The 23,333-nt window shown below is 47.2% G+C and overlaps 7 protein-coding genes across 7 annotated transcripts; 5 read left to right on the forward strand and 2 right to left on the reverse strand.

Annotated features, from left to right (window-relative positions):
• Positions 1-33: 33 nt before the first annotated feature.
• DFL_004639 (uncharacterized protein) lies at positions 34-2,757 on the forward strand (the record flags this gene model as incomplete). The annotated part of the gene is made up of 4 exons (XM_067633767.1): positions 34-45; positions 94-489; positions 570-1,033; positions 1,464-2,757. The coding sequence occupies 4 exons, from the start codon at positions 34-36 to the stop codon at positions 2,755-2,757; spliced, it is 2,166 nt and encodes a 721-aa protein (XP_067491903.1).
• A 1,745-nt stretch (positions 2,758-4,502) lies between these two features.
• On the forward strand, positions 4,503-5,992 carry DFL_004640 (uncharacterized protein; the record flags this gene model as incomplete). Its single annotated transcript, XM_067633769.1, has 2 exons — positions 4,503-4,641; positions 4,713-5,992. 2 exons carry the CDS (start codon positions 4,503-4,505, stop codon positions 5,990-5,992), a joined length of 1,419 nt encoding a protein of 472 aa, XP_067491904.1.
• Positions 5,993-6,635: 643 nt separating this feature from the next.
• Positions 6,636-7,211, forward strand: DFL_004641 (uncharacterized protein; the record flags this gene model as incomplete). The annotated part of the gene is made up of 1 exon (XM_067633770.1): positions 6,636-7,211. The coding sequence occupies one exon, from the start codon at positions 6,636-6,638 to the stop codon at positions 7,209-7,211; it is 576 nt and encodes a 191-aa protein (XP_067491905.1).
• A 1,358-nt stretch (positions 7,212-8,569) lies between these two features.
• DFL_004642 (uncharacterized protein) lies at positions 8,570-9,292 on the reverse strand (the record flags this gene model as incomplete). The annotated part of the gene is made up of 2 exons (XM_067633771.1): positions 8,570-8,660; positions 8,727-9,292. The coding sequence occupies 2 exons, from the start codon at positions 9,290-9,292 to the stop codon at positions 8,570-8,572; spliced, it is 657 nt and encodes a 218-aa protein (XP_067491906.1).
• A 590-nt stretch (positions 9,293-9,882) lies between these two features.
• On the forward strand, positions 9,883-15,038 carry DFL_004643 (uncharacterized protein; the record flags this gene model as incomplete). The annotated part of the gene is made up of 7 exons (XM_067633772.1): positions 9,883-10,023; positions 10,105-10,960; positions 11,021-12,242; positions 12,300-12,863; positions 12,916-13,087; positions 13,149-13,452; positions 13,510-15,038. 7 exons carry the CDS (start codon positions 9,883-9,885, stop codon positions 15,036-15,038), a joined length of 4,788 nt encoding a protein of 1,595 aa, XP_067491907.1.
• A 567-nt stretch (positions 15,039-15,605) lies between these two features.
• DFL_004644 (uncharacterized protein) lies at positions 15,606-16,095 on the reverse strand (the record flags this gene model as incomplete). Its single annotated transcript, XM_067633773.1, has 4 exons — positions 15,606-15,658; positions 15,779-15,839; positions 15,926-16,007; positions 16,091-16,095. 4 exons carry the CDS (start codon positions 16,093-16,095, stop codon positions 15,606-15,608), a joined length of 201 nt encoding a protein of 66 aa, XP_067491908.1.
• A 445-nt stretch (positions 16,096-16,540) lies between these two features.
• Positions 16,541-17,255, forward strand: DFL_004645 (uncharacterized protein; the record flags this gene model as incomplete). The annotated part of the gene is made up of 3 exons (XM_067633774.1): positions 16,541-16,651; positions 16,780-16,930; positions 17,077-17,255. 3 exons carry the CDS (start codon positions 16,541-16,543, stop codon positions 17,253-17,255), a joined length of 441 nt encoding a protein of 146 aa, XP_067491909.1.
• Between the last annotated feature and the right edge of the window lie 6,078 nt (positions 17,256-23,333).

Raw genomic sequence — 23,333 nt, forward strand, 5'->3', positions numbered from 1 at the left:
TCGAGCTTCGATCCCCAACTCCCCGATTCCAAAATGCACATCCTGGTAAGCTACCCCAAGCTCCAAAAACTCATCCGCTAACCACGGCCGTAGCTGACGAACGACGACGGCCCCCCCTCCCCCTCCTCCCCCTTCATAAAATCCCTGATAACCTCCCTCCGCAACCGCGGCCACACGGTCTCGGTCTGCATCCCCGCCGACCAAAAATCATGGATCGGAAAAGCCCACATAATCGGTCACCACCCGACTCCCACGTTCTACCATCCGGACACGGATACCACGCACGGCACACCCCGAACGGACGGTGGTGAAGAATGGGTATTGATAAATGGGACGCCGGCGAGTTGTACGCAGATCGGATTGTTCCATCTGTTCGAGGAGAGGGGGCCGATCGATTTGGTTGTTTCCGGACCGAATTTTGGAAGGAATTCGTCGGCGGTTTATGCGCTCAGCAGTGGGACTTTGGGGGGTTCGTTGGAAGCTGCGCTGGTAGGTTGTTCTTTATTTTCATACCACCGGTTCAGGGAGAAGATGAGAGAAGACTGACCCGCCTTTGATAAAAAAACCAGAGCGGCGCAAAATCAATCTCCATCTCCTACGCCTACAAAACCCGCGACCACGACTGGTCAATCGTCCGAAACGCCTCCGACATCTCCTCGAAAATAATCGAAAACCTCTACGCGAACTGGCCAACCGACAACTCCGTCGACATTTACTCCGTAAACGTTCCGCTCGACGAAGGCGTCCACCACGCCAAAATATTATTCACTCATATTTTACAAAACACCTGGGGCGGATGTTACAAAGCCATTCAAACGAAAGAGGAGGAAGAAGATCCGGGCAAGTTGGAGAAGGCGACCAGAGATGGGGTTTCTACGCCTAACGAGGAGGCGGCGAAAGAGGAGGGGACGGACAAGTTGATGGAGAAGTATAGGTTCAAGTGGGCGCCGAGGTTTATCGATGTGGAGAAGGCGGCCAAGGAGGAGAGTGCGGTTGGGAGCGATGCTTGGGCTTTGGTGCAGGGGTTCATCAGGTTCGTTTCCCTCCCACGTATCATACCAACGGACTTCTATCTTTTTTTTTTTTTTTTTTCAAAAAAAAAAAAAGGCAAACGAACGTTAATTTATAAATTCTAGTGTAACGCCGTTGAGGGCCAATTTTATGCACGCAAGTGCCCAGATCGGTGAGGAGTTGAAGCTTTAGATACCTCTGTATACCCATAGGGCCGTAGATAAGCGAGCGTTGTGGATCTTGTTGCATTTAGCCGGCTATTTTTTTGGGTCGAACTTTTTTTTTTTTTCTTTCTCGCTCGAGCTTCAAGCTTTCTACGATGCATTCGAGATAGATATCAGATATCAGTGTATACATAGAATCTCATCTTCTCTCCCTCATCCTCCCTTTGTATCTATTCTTCCCTTTCGAGACAACCCGACATCAAAAAAGAGAGAGAGAAAAAATGACAGACCTGACCCCGGAACTCTACGCCCTGATCGACTACACCGACGACAAATCCTACGTCGAACCGCTAATCCTCTCCGCCCTCCACCGCCACCTCCCCTCCGTCCACCTCCTCCGCACCCCACCTCTCCCCCCACGACCCCCCTCCTGACCTGGACCTCCTACGAATCCCTCGACTTCCCCACCCTCCTCCAACACCCCACCACCCACCTCTTCAACGCCTACGTGATCCGCAAAGCCCTGATCCGAAAACACTACCTCCTGCACACGATCTCACATTACGTTCGAAAATCTCCAAACAGCATACTTGCGACTGCGGCGCCGGTTAGTGTGGAATTTGAAGTCGATTATGCGGAGTTTTTGGATGAGGCGTTGGTGGAGGCTTACGAGTTAAATGAGAGTTTGGAGAGGAACGAGGGGGTCGAGGAGAGGGAGTGGTGGATTTTGAAGCCGGGGATGAGCGATCGCGGGGTGGGGATCAGGTTGTTTTCGACGATGCGGGAGTTGCAGGGCATTTTTGAGGGGTGGGAGGAGGAGGACGAAGACGAAGACGAAGACGATACGACCGCCGGATCGGACGGAGAGGATGACACCGAGGATACATCAACGGTCGAGGGAAAAGAAAAGAAACAAACCGGCATCATCACCTCCCGTCTTCGCCACTTCGTGGCCCAAATATACATCCCACCCATCCTCCTCACCCCGAAAGGAAAGACATCAACCGGTCCCCGAAAATTCCACATAAGGACTTACGTCCTCGCCTACTCCGCCCTCAAAATCTACGTCTACAAAAACATGCTCGCCCTCTTCGCCGCAAAAGAATACACCCCACCCTCAAACCTCAAAGATGTTACATCGGAAACGACAGACCTATCAGCGCACCTAACGAATACCTGTCTTCAATCAGGGGTTCACGACGGGAGCGTGATCCCCTTCTGGAAACTCCCAGAAATCTTTACGGTTGAAAAAGAGGAGGTGGAGGGATGGTACTCGCAAATCCGTGAGATCGCAGCGGAGGTATTCAAAGCTGCTATCGGCGGTGGGAGGATACATTTTCAACCGCTACCGAACGCTTTTGAAATCTTCGGGTTCGATTTTTTGGTAGGGCAGGATGGAAAAGTAAGGGTTTTGGAGGTCAACGCTTTTCCGGACTTCAAACAGACCGGCGAGGAGGAAAAAGAACTCGTGGCGGGACTGTTCGAGGGGACGGTGGGGGTCATTAAGACTTTCTTCGGGGGGAGAGAGGGGGAGGATGAGAGGATGGACAAGGTGCTCGATGTGGAGGTCGGGGGGTTTTAACACGGATTCGGAGGAAGGGGGACGAAGGATGGAAAGACAATGCCACCCAAAACTTGTAACGATACGGAGAAGATTAGCATCGCCCCCGCACAAGGATGACGATCTCCCAGTAGAGTGCTACGTTTTCTTTTTTTTTTTTCAAAACAGCGGGAGTTCGAGGCTCATATGGTACATGGAATTTATACTAGATTTAATTACTTGGGATTTTCTAGATTCGGAGGGGGAATCATCCGGAGATTGAATGGGATCGGGTCGTGGCATGGTGATGCGTCGGTTTCCAATCTATCGTATTATACCAGGTTGAGTAGAATCTGCGTTGCTGTTGGAGTTTCACTGACGGTGGTATTGTTCCTGGAAGGGAACAAGTTGTCAAAGTGAAAGAGGCAAACTGGGAGATCGATAGTTGAAGCTATCGTGAATTATTGCTATTGAGGTTTGTGTCAAGTGTCGATGATCGATAATTCTCGATAAAGAATTATTTACATGAGGGTTGCTTGTTTTAATAGTGGGAAGCAGGATCACGTGACGTCATAAAACCTGTTGGGGCGCAACAGGTGGTTTGAATATGGGGGCAAACATCGTCTGCAGGTCCCGCTGCAAGTATCCTCGGTTCGCATTAGTTGCCTACGTTGCTCGCCAAGGAGATGTTGATTCTGGACCGTATGAGGCGGCGAATGCAGTTATCAGATGGTAGCCATCACCATTCGCCAGCTTGAATTCCAACGCTATGGCCATGCGGTGGCTATCACCTGTTTTTGGCAGAAACACGAGGCTGCGAACTTTGGATCTCCATAGTTAACCGACTGACTGCAAGGCATAGAAGCTAGCTAGTTTCACCAATAGGATGCCAAGCGCTTAGACAATAACCCAACATCTGCATCTTGTATGCCCTGTAGAGTACCTTGCCGATGATGAAGCCCAGCATCATGATATCTCACGGACCAGACCCGTTCGCGGGAATTTGATACCCCGATTATCTCGCGCATCGAAGACCGTGGAGGATCAGAATGCAAACGCAAATCCCGCCAAGCTTGTGATGTGAGATCGAATCGTCTCCGACGAAGGGGTACACAACAGCATCCCGTCTTGGAATAACCACGCTAAAGATGTACCCAACAGCCACAGCGATTGCATCTGCTTTTGTTGGACATTGCGGAGTAAAACCTCAGGATTTTTTGTCTCCTTCGAATAATATTATGCATCGCATATGCGCACCTGGGGCCGGAAATAGTCGAATGGTAAGAGCGAAAAGAGCTTTCCAAAAACAGCGCCGATTTCCTGGCTTATAGGGATATCTGGTACCCAAGACTTATCATCGGCAGCTTGGACTTTCGGAAGCACGAGCTAAACCACTGGATTTTGAAAAAAAAAAGACCGGTTGGTCTTGGCAAAGATCTGTCCGGCCAATACGAGACCCCTGTTATCAGAAAAAGGAATGGTGTGGTCCACGTCGAATATGGATAGTCTGACCGTCGAACTGCGCCGGCGTGAAAGTCTGATAGATGTTAACATGTTGGAAAGGAAAAGGAAAGAGGGGGTGTGATGGTATTATATAAGAGCGATCGATGGCGCGCTTTCGGTGATTGCTAGCTCTTACTCCTCACCTGATTTTCTGGCATTCGTAAACCTGTAGACTCGACTTTCAACCTCACTTCCAACACACTTTGCTCGTTCATAATATCACACGTTCCCTTTGATATATCGGAATATCATATATCGTTAGTACAACAAACAGGGCTTAAGATATGGCAGACCATCAAAGCGGACCGCCTCCGACCGGTGACCAGCAGCAACAGTGGGGACAACCTCAGCAGCAATGGGGACAGCAGCAACAATGGGGTCCCCCGCAAGGGTATCCTCAGCAACAGCAATGGGGACAACCTCGTAAGTAGTACTATAGTGCACCACCATTTTTCTAACGATTTCCCGAATTCAGAGCTAACCGGACGATAAAGAGGACCAACAACGTGGATACCCACCACAGCAACAAGGCCAATGGGGCCAACAACCCCAGCAATGGGGTCAACCGCAGCAGCAATGGGGGGCACCCCCTCCGGGTCCTCCGCCGCAACAGCAGCAATGGGGAGGCTACCCACCACCGCAACAACAGCAATGGGGAGGTCCACCGCAGCAACAATGGGGACAACAACCTCAAGGTTATCCTCCCCCGCAGCAACAGCAACAATGGGGTGCTCCACCACCCCAGGCGGGCTATCAAGCACCACCTCCCCAAGCCGGTCCGTCTCAAACGTACACCGGACCCGCAGCAGCCCCGTCGATCGGCTTCGTAGCCAACCAAACATCTCCAAATTACAACCCCACAAACGACGTCGAAGTCATCCGTAAAGCCTGCAAGGGGTTTAACACCGACGAAAAGGCCTTGATAAACACAATCGTAAAACTCGATCCTTTACAAATCGAATCCCTGAACCAGAAATACACCGCCGACACGAAAAAGCAACTTTGTTCGCTTATCGAAGATAAAACTCGAGGAAGCCTCGAAGATGGACTCTGTGCCCTCGTCAGAGGTCCGTTAAACTTCTACGTCTGGCTTGTGGACCGTGCTACGAAAGGGATCGGTACCAGGGAGACTTTCCTAGACCTCGCATTACTGGGAAGGAGTAACGCGGACATCAACGCCATAAAAACAGCATTCAGAGCCAAATACAGCCGAAAACTAGAATCCGTCATCTCCGACGACCTCAGCGGCGCAGAACGGCGGATGTTCGAAATGGTCATGTCCGCCTCCCGTACCGAAGAATCGGCAGGCGTAAATCCTACCAACGTCACAGCCGAAGTCAAAGCGCTCCACGCGGCCACGGAAGCAAAAGTAGGAACGGACGAAACGGAAGTCTCGAGAATATTCATCAAGAGTAATGATGCTACGATTTTGGCAATCGCGACGGAGTACGAAAAGACGTATCATCAGTCGGTGGAAAGTCTGATAAACAGCGAGTTTAGTGGGCATCAGAAGGAGGCTTTGTTGTATATCCTCAAGGGTGTGCAGGATAAAGCGAAGAGAGATGCGGAGTTGATCGAGGGTACTATGAAGGGAATCGGGACGAGGAACGAGGAGTTGGCGTTCAGGCTGATAGCGGCTCATTGGATCCCCGGAGCCATTCCGGCGATCAAGGCGTCGTACAGTCGGCTTTATGGGAAAGAATTGGTGGCGAGGGTCAAAGACGAGACCAGCGGGGATTTTGAAAGATTGTTGGTTGCGATTTTGAACAAATAGGGAGACCCTGCCGATAGGGAGCGCGGTTGTTTGTAACTGGGAGGTCTTTTGTTCTGTTTTGATGCTGCGTAGTAACTCTCGCCTTTTGTCCAACTTGCTTCGTTTTAAGATACGATTATAATGATACCTCTGTGGCACTCCGACTTCCGGAGTAAATCATTCCGGTCTTCTAACATGCGTGATATATACCTTGGACGAAAACTACTTGGTAAGCAGCCTATAATTTTCGGCGATAAATGCTAAAGACACAAGCGCGATTTGTCTCGCCAGACCCCTCACCTGTAGGCGCAATAAGCCAAGAACTGATGGAATTTCGGGGTCATCTCGCAAACTCGAGTGCCCCGCGGGCCGCCAACCGGTCGGGAATTGACACGGTAGCATCTGGTAGACGGGGTGGCGGTCGGAACCCATCGGCACATGTGTGTTGCATTTTCTTCTTGGGCTAGCAGACCGGATGGAACACCTGTTGATAATCGATAATCGAAAGTACCGGTATGCATATCACCATATAATAGCAGGAGCTCGAGCGGTCGATCCCAAGTTACCTTGTCCCTGCGGCGCTTAATATATAATCGTACATAAGCGATACCTCGATTCCCGTTTGACATTCCCGACGACGTCACCACCCCGCTGGTGTATAAACATGTCGCATTCCCTCTATATTATAACTTACGACCGGGGCACGCATTGGGAAACCGGTCTCGTAAAAGCATACCACTGGACCTTCTTGATCGAACTATCCCCTTCAACGGGGTTAAAACACCAGCTGCGGGGTACGCCGGGTGCGTACTACTATCCCGGGCCCGAAGCAGCCGATCCGAGAGATGAAGAGCCAGGGAGGAGTATTAAAATCAACGGCCAAAATTTTATAAAGAGCGAGGGTATATCCGAGGAAGATGAAGATGAGGGAGAAGAAGAAGAAGAAGTGGTAGATGGCATCGGCAAAGACGATTCTGCTACACAGATCGTGGTTGCAAAGTTGGAAATTGGGAGTGTCGACCAAAGTCAACTCGGAGGGTTTGAAAAGGCGTGTAGGGAGGCATACGTGGAGAAGGAAGAGGTTCAAGGCGGAGAAGGAGGATGGAATTGTCAGGAGTGGTGCTTGGGGTTGCTGGAGGGATTGAAAGGGAAGGATATGGGGAAGGATGTTTGGTACGGCAGGGAGGAGTTGAAGGGGTGGTTAAGGGAGAAGGATCATTCCGCCATGGCCATGGAATAATTACAGGGGAGATGAAGTTTGAAGAGGCCTGAGATCGATGTTATATCAACGCCTAGGAAGCAATTTCGACTTACTAATTTAACGGTAGTTTGAAGATAGGTATACAGGAAGCTTTATATATAGGGCAAAAACGTCGATGGGAAGTTACACTAAATGTAGATCTATTTGAGGCGTCTGCGAGGCTTTTTCCAACTTCCATTCGCCTTGATTCTGTTGGTATGTGTTATCCCAACCGGGGAACGTTGCGTAGACGAGAACTAGGTTCACCGCCTTCGACCGCACTCTCGATGTCGGTACTATTGCTTGTAACACCTTCGCTTTGAATGGTCTCTGGTCCTTCCGTCGCATTTGTCTTGACATCGCCGTTCACAATGTTCTCAGCGACACCAAGTAGGTTACCTACCACAGCGGTCATAGCTCTTGGGTCGCGCTGCTATACAAAGCTTTTTCATGGGCCTCTCGCTTTTCTGCATCGGATAAACTATCCCATTCATTCGTGTCGGACCGTACCCGCTCTTCAACATTAACCGTTGCGGGGTCTGCTCTTTTAGAGAGGAACAATTACACCATACCCCCCCGTTTGTGAATCCCTGGGATAAAGAACCCCAGCAAAAGCTGAACCCACAAGCAATGAGCTCACGGCTACAACGAGTAATCGACTACTACCCGGCAACATCGTCGCTGAATACGTGGGAATGTGTTGGAAATGTGATACTTTTCTAATGCCTCACGGGAGCCCCGATACTGGCAGGGAGCCCAGTCCTCAAAAAACGCGGGAGCCTTGAAACGTGGTAGACAAAGCGGGGTTTATAGCGTGCCCTTTTCATGGTGGGAATGGGTTTAGGGACGGTCCGCATTCAAGGAATAATCGCAATCCGCGCTATAGAGCCTATTTCTGAGTTAGCGAGTGTGAGATTGTAAATACAGTCTGAATCGCCACAGGGACGGATGTGGCAAGCTAGAAGGTCTGTGGAGAAAAAAAAATAATATTTCATTATAACGGCCGCCTCGGCCCGCTAAGTAAAACCGCACCTAGCGCCTATATACATCCCCGTTGTTACTCAGGATTGTTTCCCAAAAGCAGGTTCCCAAAATGCAATAACACAGAAATGCCGTGAATCTAAGGAGTTGAGAGGTTGCATCAGGTCTAATATGGTAGAAATTGTAAGGAGAAGGGTCGCCGTCGACTGATGTGCCATGCCGCTGGATACGGAAAGTCGATTCACCCTTTGAAAGGGAGTGGTGTATGATACAGTGGTCGGAGGAATATTTACAGAGAAAACGTAGGTGGACGTATAGATTTGTGTCGTGGTGTTAAGACACAAGTGTATTAATAGACGACTAAAAAAAAAAGTCGTTTAAAGGAAGGCCTTTCTTGAGACGGCCCAGATACCGGCGACGCTGCCGGTGATACCGGAAGCGATAAGCATCGGTCGTACACCTCTCGTACTTGAAGAAATAATTGTAAACTGTTAGCCAGTTTCGCGAACATGCTCCGATTCGAAGTTTTCTCACCTCTTGAAGATAGCCCCGCTCAGTGCACCAGCCACAACACTGTTAGAAGTATCGTGCCTCCCTCTTACGTGCCCGATCGTGCTATTTATGCCGTTGTAAACCATTGCGATTACACCAGCGCTGTTGCCCATAAATGGCCCTCGCCGTGTCATTCCGTTAAGAATACTGTTGAGCTTCAGCTTTGGGGGAGCCATTGGTGGACTCCTGTTGACACCCTCGATGAATCCCCATGCGCCACCTATCGATAAGGCTGCGAGATATGTTGTGCCGGTGCCATAACAAAGATCGTCACTCCATCCTCTCGAAGGTAAGATGGAATGCGATCCTGGAAGGTCCGAAAGTGCTTCGTCTTCGAGTTTCAAGTATTCCAAGCCTTCGTCTAGACCGGCCGATGGATGTAATAAGGAGGGGTCGAATGCCGGAGTATTGAGGAAGGAAGAGACGTCGGCAGCAGTGCTAGGGTCGAAAGGAGTCGGTACGAAGACGTCATGTGGCTCTACACTAGCTCCAGATGGAGAAGCAGAGGTAGTGGTCTTGCGACCTGTTATGGAATCCCACCACGACATGGCGATTATTGTTGACCGACGTAGGATGGCGAAACGGGGCGGAGGGAAGCTGGAAGGCGCTATACGGTAGAACCGTAACAGAAGTTCAAACCGGGTCCGTTGATACTACTCACGATATCCGTCGGAAGGATATTATAAATCCAAGTTCGTCGTGAAGTCGTATGGGAGAAGGCGCCGTGGTAGATACTAGGTATAGAGGTGAAGGTGGGATGGTTGAGTCGGCAGGCGAGAAATAAATTTTTCGTTAGTTGCGTTTTCCAATTTCGGCAGCTTTTCGTCTCGACCTTTTGACCGAGCTGTCCCACCTTAACTAGCCCAAGTCGACTCCCACGCTATATCGCATCTGGTAAGTGGACGTTAGCAGGCCGGTACCAGCTGCTGGAATTTTTCTGACTACGGAATACAAGGTTCTTCCAGTTTCTCATAGTCCGTTATCGATTTTTGAATGTTGCTACATACGCCAAGATCGAAATCTTTAGTACACCAGAATTCAAATCGATTGATTGTGTACTGCGGTGTGCAGTGCCCGCGTGCGTGCATATTTTTTTTTCAGCAAAATAGTGTCTACCGCCTTCGATCGAATCCTCACCATGGCGTCGGAAGGAGTATTTGGATTCAATGCTGCTGAATATGAGACATCATCATGCATCGTTCCCGAGGAAAGGCTGCTGGCCCTCCGAGAAAAGCTGATAAAATTAAATATCAAAGATCCGTCCCGAGATTCTACAACAGTAAGGAATATATCTTTCGGATCATTCTATATAGGCCTTCCGAAAAAGTTCTTGCGCATGCATGCTAACTTGTTAATCGAGACCTACAGAGAACTGGAGAGCTGGGTTGAGCCACTTCTTAACACAGGGTCAAGTCCTCAAATTGAAAATGGACACCGAGTTTGTGCTGTCGACGCCCTCTCGATCGTCTTCAATAGGCTTGGGGGTTTGTCTAAAACCTTTTCGATAAAGCCTGGGTCGCCGGTTTTACCAGAAACTCGAAAAGAAGCCAAATATCTCTCCATCTTTCGAGATTATTTTGATCTAGCGGCGGCCCCTGTGCTGAAAAGTCTTAAAGACTGTCTCACGGCTTTCGTGGCCTTTGGTACGGAGACCTGGGATCGAGAAGAACGTCAAATATTCTCAATTTCAATTGCCGAGGAGGTATTTGATGGTATTAGGAAAGGCGATTTGAGAAAGGGCGATTCGTACCTCGTCGAATTCTTAATAAAGAAAAAATGGCTTGCTTCGAGGCCTTTCTTCATTAGAAACGAATCCGAAAAGGCTTCAAAAGCAATAAATCTGGAATCGATCTTCAAAACGATGAACAACAGGACACTAGCTCCTGGTATTGGTCGTTTATTAAGCTCTTTATTTCGCAGGCTTGGGGAAGAACTGGCTGTAGAAACGGACGAGGGGTCTCTGAAAGCAGTTTGGCTCTCCTTTTTTAAAGAAGATCTCGCAAGAGCTTTACTTTCATCGGATGAGCAGATTGCCTTGAACACTGAACTCTACGTTGTTCCAGGCGTATTCCATGATGAGAAGGAGGGGTTTGCGCTTGTCATCCAGCATCTCATTCATACTCATGGGATCTTGCGGGATAATGGAAACTCAATAGCAATAATCGGTTGCCTGAGGACTGGGAAGGAGAATGGATGGCTTACAGAATCCCAAGTCGGTAGGTTTCCAAGACGCGAAACACATATTTGACCCAAATATTGACAAGCCTTGCATTTAGATGAATACGTGGGGTCCCTCGGTGGTTATGATTCCCTTCTTTCGGATCAGTCTGGGCTCTTACGATCCCATACGCTGAGGTTGATGATAATATCATCCTCGGTCGCTTTACCTTTCACGTCAATCTATATTTCTATATTTTCCGATCATTTCGACTACCTTTTCTCGGAGTCAGACCCGCAGGTCAGGAACGAAATTTACGCAGGGTTTAGGGTTCTCTTGGAAAGGCTTGTTGCTAGCTCCTACGCCCTGAATAAAAAGCTACGATCATTGGAAGGGCGACCCGCAGGTCTGGGTGCTGATACCGAGACCAGAGATGAGGTCCAAGTTATCAACAATAGGTTACTCCAACAAAAGGCTTTCGCCAGCTGGTTCCTGAACGAATTACTCCCTGCTCAATTACAGCCTAACGCCTCTTACCAGAGAGTCATATTGGCCCTCAAAGTTTATTCATACTGGCTTCCTCAAATCGAGCGGGATTGGAGAAACTCGCTTCCCGGAAGCGATCTGGCAGCAGATATCAAGAAGTCGAAAAGGAAACAAAACGAACGGGAACACATTGTTCTACCCTTCGACCCCGAAATTCAATACCCGACCCTCCTCAGACTACTTGTTGAACGAATCATGGACCCGTATGACGACATCAGATCTCTCGCTACTGGTCTCATCAAGGAACTACCTCAAAGCAAAGATGTTCCGTGGGCACATGTTCTACAACGCTCTCAAAAGATGATTGAGGACAGCGGGCGGCCTGGCCAGGAAGATGGATTCAGTAGGATTCTCGAGGTCTTATATGACTTGAGCCTAAAATATTCAAACATCTCCCGGGAAGCTTGGGAGGCATATAGCTCTTCCACAAACGATGGAACAATCGTTGACCTGGCGTTCATGTTGCTGGATAAAGAGCCACATCTGCAATGCCAAAGCCAGGCAAATCCGAGATCACGAATCGATAATAGTGTGCTTGGAGCGTTGGCATTGATTTTCAAAAGGAAGGACGCAAATCTGCTAGTCCTCGAAGAAGAAAAACGACAGCGGATGCTCGGTCGAGTGTTGAAGTTGGCGCGAGATATTTGGGCGCGTGAACGGGATATATTATGCAACGAAAGTCCCGAAGGGCGTGGAGCGGCAACGTCTGGAGAAGATTCGGATGATGAAGATGAAGATCAATTAAATAATCAGGGATTCTTGAGTTATAGCTGGAGGGTTGTATCTGAAGCCAGGTCGGTTCGATTTGTTTGGATTTTCGTAATGGAAGCTCAATATTGACTTCTGTATAGTTCCCTTCTGGGGGCGATTGCAACATATGTTCCAAAGAGCCTCAGCCAACAATCAGAGGCCGCCACTTTTCTCCAAGACAGTGGAGATCTTCTGATAGAGCAGCTCACATCGATACGACATAGAGGCTCTCTGTCATCTATATTCCCAGCTTTGACGGCAGTCTGCTATCGGTGCTTAGCCTCCCAATCAACATTGGCCCAGGATCTTCCGCGACAATGGTTGGATAAGCTATTGGGCATAGTTTCAAGTTCCGGAAAATTAATAACACGACGCTCTGCTGGCCTTCCGATGGCCATAGGTGCTATTATTATTAGCGAGATTCAGATGAAAAAGAAGCAAAATTATTTTATTCAAAATGCCTTTAGCTCCCTTGAGGATACAGTTAAAACGCCCAGGACCGTTCCAGAGGACAAAAAAGGCGAAACCGATCACCTCGAGCTACCTCAGGTCCATGCGTTGAACTGCATGAGGTTTTTGTTCATGGACTCGCAACTTTCGACAGTCGTTGATCCCTACGTCGCTAGCTCTTTGCATATGGCGTTTAATTGTTTCAAATCTGAGATGTAAGTTCAAAAATTTTGATCCTGTTGATAGCCATTAAACTAACGATAATAGATGGGCTGTTCGAAACTGCGGTATCATGCTTTACACAGCAATAGTGAACCGTATTTTCCCCAAAGACGGTTCTACGCAAGTTTTCAAGGCTGAGCGGTTCTTTCAGAGATACTCGAGGTTAGATACCGTCTTCCTTGAGACACTTTCGGATGGATTTCGAGACCTTAGTGATGTAAGAATACACTCCCCTGTGTATTTATTCTAAAGAAATATTATAACTCTCCCATCGATAGCATCGCCTAATCGAAGCAGTTTATCCGGCACTAGATGTCATTTCTCGACTCTCGTTTCAAGAAAATCGGATGTCGGAGACATTTAAAGATCTGGTTATTCGCTATCTCGAATGCAAGATTTGGAAAACGCGAGAAGCAGCTGCGAAATCTATCCTTGCATTCACGCCTCGTGAGAGTGCTGTTGAATCGTTTAGGGAATTCCTCGTATGGAACTTCGGGGATTATAAACGAGATAATAATGTGATTCACGGTGGCTTATGCACTGCTCGTGAGATCTACGAACAGAGAATATTTGGCGTTGAAGGTAATGGGATTCCCTCCCAGCTGTCTGACTTGGACGCTAACAGAGTGGCCCCGATAGATGAACTTCAGTCAAAAATAGAAGATATCGTAAAAGGCGCGGCTAAGGATTACTTTGAACATAACAATAAAGTATCTCCGGTCAACCAAGCGCATTTTATTCAACTTTGTGGTATTGTGTTTTTGAACGATACCACTCCTTTGGCAGAAAACGTCGTACCGTTCTGTCAAAGGGTTCTAGAGGAAGCCCAAGGCTCACCACCTCGGGGTTTTGCGGATTCGTTACTTCGGAAGGAAATCGCCAAAGTAATGGCCGTAGCAGCGCCGGACCTTGCATGCGGTTATCTGTCTTTCCATGATCCGGATTATGGGGTATCGCTTTCGGAAGCACTTTCAAAGGCAGACAAGAAAGTCCAACTCCATAAAACATTGAGGGAGCTGAAAGGAAATGTGGATGTTGTTCCTTCGGATGAAGGAGGGATTAAAACTGCGTTTACTGTAGTGCAGGAAGTGCTAAACAGTCACGGGTGGGAATGGTACCGGGTTGCTGCCGTCAATTTGTTACTTCTCTCCTCTGAGAAGCAGGCGGTGGACCCCACGGTTCTAGCTCACTTTGCGTCGAATGGCCCAGTAGAGCCGTTAAGAGAGTCCGCACTGACTTTCTTAGGACGAAACCTATCTTCAATCTCCAATAGTGATTCATACGAATCGATGCTACGTGTATCAATTCAAACTTGGGTCCAGGAATTATTCAAAAATGTTAAGGATGAAATACCGTACTCATCGAGAATGGCAGCATTACGGTCCATTGAAGAAGCCTCCGGGGTATTCAAAGTTTGCGACCAAGATATCCAACAAGCTCTCCTACCGGTCTGGATTGTCCTGCAAAAGCTACTAAATGATGACGAAGACGATATTAGGAGTCAGGCAGCATGCACAGTGGCAAAGCTTCTCGCACTCGAGGAGGCGGAACAAGAAGCTGAAACGTTTACACCCCTTCGAGCCGAACGAAGGCTTTTTGAGCATCTGGCTAGGATCGAGGTTTACACGAATATAGAGGTCCAACGACGGTTATTGGAGGATATTATCGATCTACCGTTAGAAAAGGTATCCAATATCAAGGAACAATTAATTACCGCGAATACGCCAAATACCCTCCTCTTCAAAATCGAGAAACAGAATCTATACAGAGACGAATTGAGATGCATGGACTACCACTTAGAGCTCCTTTCAAAAGCTACAGAAGAAGACAGAGCCGCAGGATTAGTGGAAAAGCTGACGCAGTATGTGGCCGTTGGCATGCAAACGCTTTGGGAGATCGCACAGGAATACCAGGTTGTAACGGGTGAAGGTGGGGTTTCTATCGAAGAGGGGAAGCTTAAGGCGACAGATGGGATCATGGGGTGGACTACAGCGACAGAGGAGATATTCGTATTGGGAATGAGGGTTGCCAATGGGTTTAAATTGTTGGGAATGTGGGATGTTAGAGGTCATGAGGTTGGGGAAATAGTGGGGAGGTTTGTGGAATACGGGGAAAGGGATGATGTGAAGGTGAATAAAACCTGGTTGGATACCTTTGGATCTCCTTAGAGTGATACAGAGTTAGCCATCCGGTCTAGCCCGGGGCTCATATCAAGGCTTATTATACACCATGCATGCGTCTTGAATTTCGGGTTTTTAGGAAAGCAATAATTGTTATACCTCGGACGGGCGACTATGCCTGCTATCTAAGCCTATATGCAGCTAAGATAAGCTCATGTAGGGCACAGTACTTGCAGTTCGTGTAAAAGTGAGGCTCGAGCCTTCAATTGTGGTTCCAAAAGTGGAAGAACCATGGATCGTTCTCTTGCATAAATACGCGATCACATGCATACATTGCATATACCCGGTCTTAAGATTGAAAGTATCACAATTTTATACATATACCCATTTCCTTCAAATCTGATAGTAAGAGGATTCGGGGGGAACTGAGCTCGGAATCACATTTGATATAACTACACTGGGTGCACCCCCATCCCCGGTATGCAGCCCTTCGCGAAACGGCGAGCAGTTGAAAAATCAGAAAAACAGATTTAATGTGACTAATTTCTTTATGGACAATTGCTTCATTTGATGTATGTACTGATTGGTTGGTTGATTGGATTCCTGTGGGAGCAATCACCACCAGGTCTTCTTGCCAAAGACCGCACGTCCCATCCCGTACATCGAACCTATATCAAATCCCGAGTCGGTCAGCTAGTCAATTCCTGTCGCAGTAGATCCATGCAAGTGGTCATCTGAACGTTGAATGTTGACTATCCAACATATAATGCATCGAAGGAGAAGCGTACCGGTGATTCCGAGACCGAGGACCAAGAAATAAGGGTATAGCATCGCCTTAGCACGTGGGCCCTGTCGTCCGAAGAAAAAAAGTAACTGTCAGAATACGAGATCCCAAAACGTGGCTCCATATAATGTTATCGTGCGGGTGATCGTACTTTTACCCAAGTGCGAACGCCGTCATGCCTCTGGTGAAGACGCTGCCATTGGATGACGTTGTTTTGACGGAAGACGAGTCCACTGCGGTTTATAGATACGATTCGGGAGTTGTCAGCTTCGCATATTTGCAAATTGAACGGAGAGAGCGAGAACTAAAGACGTACGCCATTGTGATGGTTTCGGAGGCTTAGCCTATTTTGTGAAGGCGGTAGATGGTGGAGAAGTACTGGCTCTCGGTGAGGATGGGGATGTCGATGTAGTGGTTGGAGGGTTTTCTGAGGTTCGGAAAGAAGTGACGTCCAAGATTCGACAATTTCGGAGAGTCGGGAGTGCCAAGACGTAACCGTTCCTCCCAGCCGAAACCAAGCATTCGGCTCAGACCACTTTTGCTTGACCTCCTCGACCTTCCTTACATCCAACCCACAGCTACATAGCTTAACCACAGCGAACAGTACATGACATAACATAACATAACGAGGGCGGAACATACGTACTTACGATACTGCAGTGAAGCTGCTAGCTCATCGACCGGCCTTGCCATATCTTCTTTCTTCCCTTCGCCGTCGCCGTCGCATCTCAGCCTCAACATCGTCGTTGTGTTCGTCATCGTAATCATGGCCGGATCCTCCACAAGCTACTACTTTGTCATCATAGGTACCAAGGACAATCCACTTTACGAAGCAGAGTTTGGGTCCTTCAAGCAAGGTGGAGATGGCATCCCTAAGGTACGGCCCAAAAAAACCCGGCTCTGCCTCCTGCCTGCCTGCTTGCTTGCTTAACAAACCGCCCACGCACAAATTATACTCGGATCACTAATCATTGAGGCGCATGCTACCCGCAATCTCCTGTGCAGTTTCGCGAAGAGCAACGGCACATGAACCAATTTATCGCACATTCCAGCCTGGACTGCATTGAAGATCAACAATGGGCAAGCAAGGAAATGTATCTCAAAACCGTTGACAAGTTCAACAATACCTGGGTATCCTGCTTCCTAACCGGCGGAAGTATGTATAATACCCCCGTTTTTAATCCATTTCCTCGTCTTCACTGGTTCGCCTTGTTTCCAGTCCCCTAGTTTTCAATTACCCAAAAATAAGAAGCAGGAAAGGAAGATTGCAATCGTGGCTTATACATTTCATTGAATAAGCAGATATCAAATTTCTACTCGTACATGATACGCGATCAGACGAACCTATACGACAGTTCTTCGCGGATGTATATGACTTGTATTGCAAAACGTTAATGAACCCGTTCTATGAGGTCAACATGGCTATCCGTAGCCAGACATTCGACCAAAAGATCAAGGCTGCAGCAAAGAAATACCTCTAAAAACGGTTCGAGGTGCAGAAAGTCAGACGGGGCAAAATCAAGGGAGGCCGTGATATGCGTTATATGCAAGAAACATGCAAGATTCGTTACAGCGAGGGCTGATAAAAAGCTGGGCATTCAATGGGGGATTGTCGGGCCCAACAGAGCAAGCAAAAATGGGGGGGGCAGACGTTGTGCAACACATGTGATGTTGGTTTGGCGAATACGATAAATGCGACCTGAAATGCGACCTGCAAGTAGACCTGAAGAAGTACCGTGCAGCAATGTACTTGATCGGATTTAGCGAAACTTCGGTGAGTTCATTCATGTATCCAAGCCGCTATTGCATTGTTCACATAAGGCTTCATTAGCTAAGACAAATCACATGGTAGGGGCGCATTTTGTATCCCTTCTTTCGGGTAGTGGGACTTACAATCCCGTCCAAAGCGGGTGCCCGCCTGTATCCCTGATCGAGCCGTAGTCGGAGTTCACTAGGGCCGAGTATATGGACTCTGCTATCGAACTAGAGACATGTCGGCCTCCGTTAGCCAATCCCGTACCACCAACAAATCAGATCGGTTGGACTCTCGGAAAGACTCACAGTTTGGTTGCTCCAAAGATAACAAACGGATAGCACTGTTGCTCTTGCCACAGCCCGTCTATGCCATGAAGAAGCATAAAGTCGTTCAATCGAGTTCGACATAGCATCGTAAACCGACCCGTTTCGTTCCACATATGACAGCTCAAAACTCCGACTATGAAGCTTGGGAGGTTCTCCATAATGTCGATAGCTTGTTGTTCTCTTCCTTCAACGTCCCCCAGGGACAAATCGCCGGATCTGAACATCGAAATCCAATTTCGTCCCAAATCTTGCAATAAATCTTTTTGCACCTCAGTCAGCTGGGTCGACATTGGAAAATCGTGACCGGGACGGCGTATATCACCAAGCATTGATGGATCTCCTTTGTTAAGAACGATCTCCTGGAAGCCTTGGAGATGTGTGGATCCAGAGGGGAGGGTTTTATATGACTTTTTTCCTTCCGATTGATCAAGGACGCCAATAACGATGGACATTCTACCTGGCATAACAGATGACTTGTCTACCCGCCGGCTTCGCCGAAAAACTTGTTCAAATTCCGTTTTAAACGACAGAAGGAGCTCTCCTTTACCATTTCGTTGCCGGGAGAATACTTCACGGAATCGACGACAGGATCGGATTAGATTGAAGACGTCTCGTGGATCTGTCGATAGAGCGGTGTAAGCCGGTTGCGAATTTGTGGATGACAAGTCTGTTTCTTTAGCCACGAATTCTGGCTCAGATAGGAAATATATTATGCGGTGGACGACGCTATCCGGCAGTAACAAAATTGACATTTTTGTTACTTTGTTTTCTTTTTTCCTAGTCCAACAGTTTGCCTCTGGTTGCTATGTCCCGTGGTTGTTGGTACCGGAGCTAAAAGCTCACGTTGACTACCCAAGCTTATAGTGCACGGTAGTTGTCGAAGTACAATCTTATATTCTTTGCGATTTAGAAGTTTTTGTTTTCTTACAGTGAGAAAGGGACAATATATTTTGATCGAAAAACCGAAGGAATTGCGAAAGCCTGAATATATGATATACCATCGACCATGCAACCTCGAAAAAAAGGTCTATTACCACTCGTGTAGTAATAGAATTATGGCGATACGCCCTGGAGGGATGGTCGATAAGACCCGCCTTTAGGACCCTAGTCGCTCCATTACCCTGGGCTAGCCCTGCGGCTTTCAGTGCGCTTGGCCGTTTAAATAGAAAGAAAATCTGTCGAGTACTCTTTTGCTTTGCCGTACAAGAAAGAGATTTCTGAGAGAGCTGACCGAGGGCGAGGGTCTATATGCTAGGTCGGCCCTAGTGGAGTTAAACTCGCACTATACGCCCCGGAGCTGGGACAGGGAACTTCCCACAATCGATTCCCAAATCCGCACGCCGTCTGCAGCTGAGCAGGACGCCTTCAACCTTGAATTGCGCCATATGCGAAATCGACTTATCTGAAAATAACTGCGCACTGTTCTGCTGTCGCAGTTGATTTCTTTCCTGTTTCACCTGAGTCGAGATCAAAGGCCAAGCCAATTGTTCAAAACTAAGCTAAGATTAAAGATCATCATGCTAGGCTCTCTGATACTAGAGTATCATGGAGGGGAACTTAGGGAAGTGGTCTAACTTCGTCCCGATATGCTGATTGACTGGCCTTACAATTCAGCAGCCATGGAACACGAGCTGTCGACAACAATCGACAGCATCCCCAAGGGCATGGTACATGGTGCATGTGGACATCCTTCATTTAGTGCTCCCGCTCCTGGGTGCGCATCTGTGACATACCGAGCCATATCACCTGCATATTACTATCATGGACGGCGTTGTGTTAATATATCTTGCCTTCCGCTTCTTTTTCTGTGGATCTTGCATTTTGAATTTCTCAACCTTCTACTGCAGGTGCATGATGGGATCTCGAGTTGGCCTCGAGCCGCTTCATAATCCTATCCCCAAATGACAACCCCCCAGCCCTTTGCTTGCTAACAAAAAGCAAAAGGGACTGCTGTACAAATGCATTTTTCATCAGAGGCAGTATCCAGATTGCACCTCAATGCTGCTTTTGGCCGAACTTGCCCTTTTTTTTCGTTTTCTTGTCAAATGCTGACTGCATAAGCTAAAAGTGTCTGGGATTACCATATTCGGTGTGCGTCAGCACTAGCGCTTTGCAATTGAACCACAAGGTCTCTTGCTAAAGATTGTAAGCGAAATCTCTTGTCACCGTTCACGCTATGGTATGATCCCGGGCTGGCATGCCTTGATCGCCCCGCAAAAGATACCCAAGACGTAAGGGTGCAGAAGTGCAAAATTGAAGTCGCACGATTTTTATGCCGGTTGCTGGAGGGGTACCCTCATTCCGGGGCCCGTGAACGGATGTGCAATGACAGAGACGGTTTCTGATATTTGTGGCTTGCTCGCTTGAAGTTTGACAAGCTGCAGGTGGAATTCTCACCTTAGTCGCTTTAGGGTGCAGCCCGTTCCTTCTTTCAATAAAGATTTCGGCAACCGAACTCTGAAGCCTTAGCTTCTTTCAACTCAAGTTGGTCGTATTCGCAACTTCGGTTCTTGCCATTAAGAAGCGGAACAGGTCTTCGTCCAATCTAGAATGTCTCAATCTGAGCACGAAAGTCCAAAGCGGTTCCCAAATGGGAATAAAGTCGGCCCGGAATTCCCCAGGTTCAATTTTGCTCCGAATATCCACCGTTTCCGACTCCAAGAGTTCAATACAAAGTTGAGGCTCTTACAACTGCCTTACCGAGGGGTGTTCGCACCCCGCGCGCGGCTAAATCTTAAGTAATAACGTATGCATCTGCCCTGGGTTTCTGCTTCCTTCCGAAATAGGACATGTCATCATCCAATTTTCTGTACAGGGGAGATATTATCATGCTTCCTCCACATCCCAACGTCTGTAGACGTGTCTGAAGCAGCTCCACTTCGTCATTTCAACCCCTCTTTCTTAGAAATCAAAAAAACCAGTTTAATAATGGCATAATTAAATTCTTTACGAAAGGTTCCACTAAGCTTACTCGCGCAATAGGAGACACTTATTATTCAGATATTTTCTTGTTTTTTGGGTCCCGCCGAACCCCGAACCGTATCATGAAACGTTATACAAATTTAAAACTAGGCAATATCGGGATACGTGTTGCAATTCCAAGAAAGACGATAATGCTTAGGTCATGCAAACAGTGATGCTGAGACATAGGAAGATTGCAGAAGAAGAAAAGAAAGCAAATCAATCCCACTAGTCGAGAACGTTGGAGACCGTTCAAAGCGCCGCGTCTTCTACATACGATTAGAAGGCGCACGGACAAATCATGCATGATCGCTTGATTATCTCCATTTTAACATAGGGCCAAACTTGTGATAGGCGAGATTTTATTACGAGACATATATTGCAACAATTAATCCCCATTTCCGGTAGTTTTCCTTCCTGATATTGCTGTTATATACATTATTACCTAGGAAAAAAATCATCAATATATTCAGGAACGGTGGCACAAGCCGAGGGCTAGTGCATTGCATGAACGGTGGATCTCGGTAACAGCGGCTTGGCCTGGGATTCTTTTCCTGTCAGGTGTCGTCCGAGGCTGGTTTTATGCCCTACTTCCCCCACCCCTACCCCAGTTCCGGCAAGTTGGTAGTAATCTGATAAATGGTTCGTGCGCATATATATGGGACGTCCGAGTCGGTAGAAAATCTTTAGACATAGCGCATGGCCTGTAATCAGAAGATCTCCGTTCATGAATACTGCGACTTTCGCCTTCTGTCTCTGGCAAAATATCTCGAAGTGGTTCAACGACAGCTAAAGTTTCGGATGAAGCGAATGTGAAAGATCTACGACGCAGAGGTATCATCATATAAGATTACTTCGCCTGTATACGATATCACGATCCTAATGCCGTAAACAAAAGTATGAAGATAAAGATGGATATCATAACATTTCTAACCATTAGGGTTTCGAACTATCAAAGCTATTTACATATGTAAAGCGGCATAGCCGTCGATATCGGTTGATCAAACGAGCTTTGCCGGGCATATGCATATGCAGGCAATCTCCGTTATATTTCAGCCATCTCAATCCCCGATTCAGGCCGTTGTAATTCTGTAACATGAGTCTAAACGTCCGGGGCGTTTCGCGAGCTGCACTGAACTAGCTGGGCGACAACAGTGCATTACAAGATTCACCGAAGCGAAGTTAGTTAGTAATCATGATTACCGTATTTTTAAAGCAGAATTTTTGAGTCATATCTCGGCTTCTCTTGACGAACTTTTTGAAGGGAAATTCGCCTCGAATATGGCTCACTATTATGCTCATCTGAGTAAGGAATGCAGAGCACTTCGTCAAGTCCTCATTTAATTGCTAGTTATGTTACGTAATTGTGTATTTCTATTTATTGAAGCGTGTAATCGGTTCTATCAGCCAATGGGAAGCTCAACCCCAAACATCGTACTCAGTTTTCTAATATTGATAATTTAGGATTCCGAAACGTTAAACAAGGAGTTTTATAAGCCAACTTCAATAAGGGGTTCATAGATCTGTAATCACTTTATTAATGATAAAACTACAGGACACTTGTTCGAGAATTCGCATCTGGCAAATCTTGTATTCAAAAACGATGTTCAAGGTAGGCCCTCGGCCATAAGATCCTTTCATCAAGAACTCACAGCGCCGATGTCCTAAGAACATGGTACCGTAAAAACACTGGATTAGTGAACTTCGGAACCCTATATATACTCGCTGAAAGCAAACACGGTATAAATCGGATCGATTTTCTAAGCTAAGTTCCTTCCACATTGCACCAAAGCTCAATGGCTCTAACCATTAACTAAATAATAGATTCGCAGTTATGGAAGTATGTCATCATTAACCAAAATTAACGCTAATATAATGACGTCTTAACTTTACGATTTATGGACCACCAACACATTTTACCTCTCTGCCTCCAAAATACCACACGAATATCGATATCGATATGACAAGATGATCTGTCAGCGGCAACAAGGGATTTCTTTCTAAAACCTAAAGTGCGAGTGCTTTTTCCTAGTCTACATTTTATACTCTATTATGGTCTAGGTGCCAGAGCAGTCCCGAGACTAATTCTATTACTCTGTATCTTGACTTTTGCCCGTACCCTTATGCACCGAAAGAGGCTTTTATCACGACCAGAGTATAGATTCCATGCAGTTATGCATATGGTCGTATGATTTAACTTTGGTAGCTTCGATATGTGAAACCTTAGATGTTTGCGTCCTATGACATCAGCGGATCGATTCAGAATTTCCTAATCTCAGGCATTGTCACGCTCGAAGAACTTTCGGTTGACGGGTGCCACCAGTTATGTACAGAAGTGACAATGTTAAAGTTTATACCAATCTACTCTGGCTCTAAGACTAGGTGATCTCAATATTAATATTGATGTTAATTTTGACGAATAACAATTAACCTAATGGCGCCAATATCTCCAAATAAATTACAAGGCACGTTATCTTTCATATGTAAATAAGACAAGTTTATCGTTTGCTGTTGTA

This window comes from Arthrobotrys flagrans (genome assembly GCF_004000055.1).
Source record: "Arthrobotrys flagrans strain CBS H-5679 chromosome Unknown unitig_0, whole genome shotgun sequence".
Lineage (NCBI taxonomy): Eukaryota > Fungi > Ascomycota > Orbiliomycetes > Orbiliales > Orbiliaceae > Arthrobotrys > Arthrobotrys flagrans.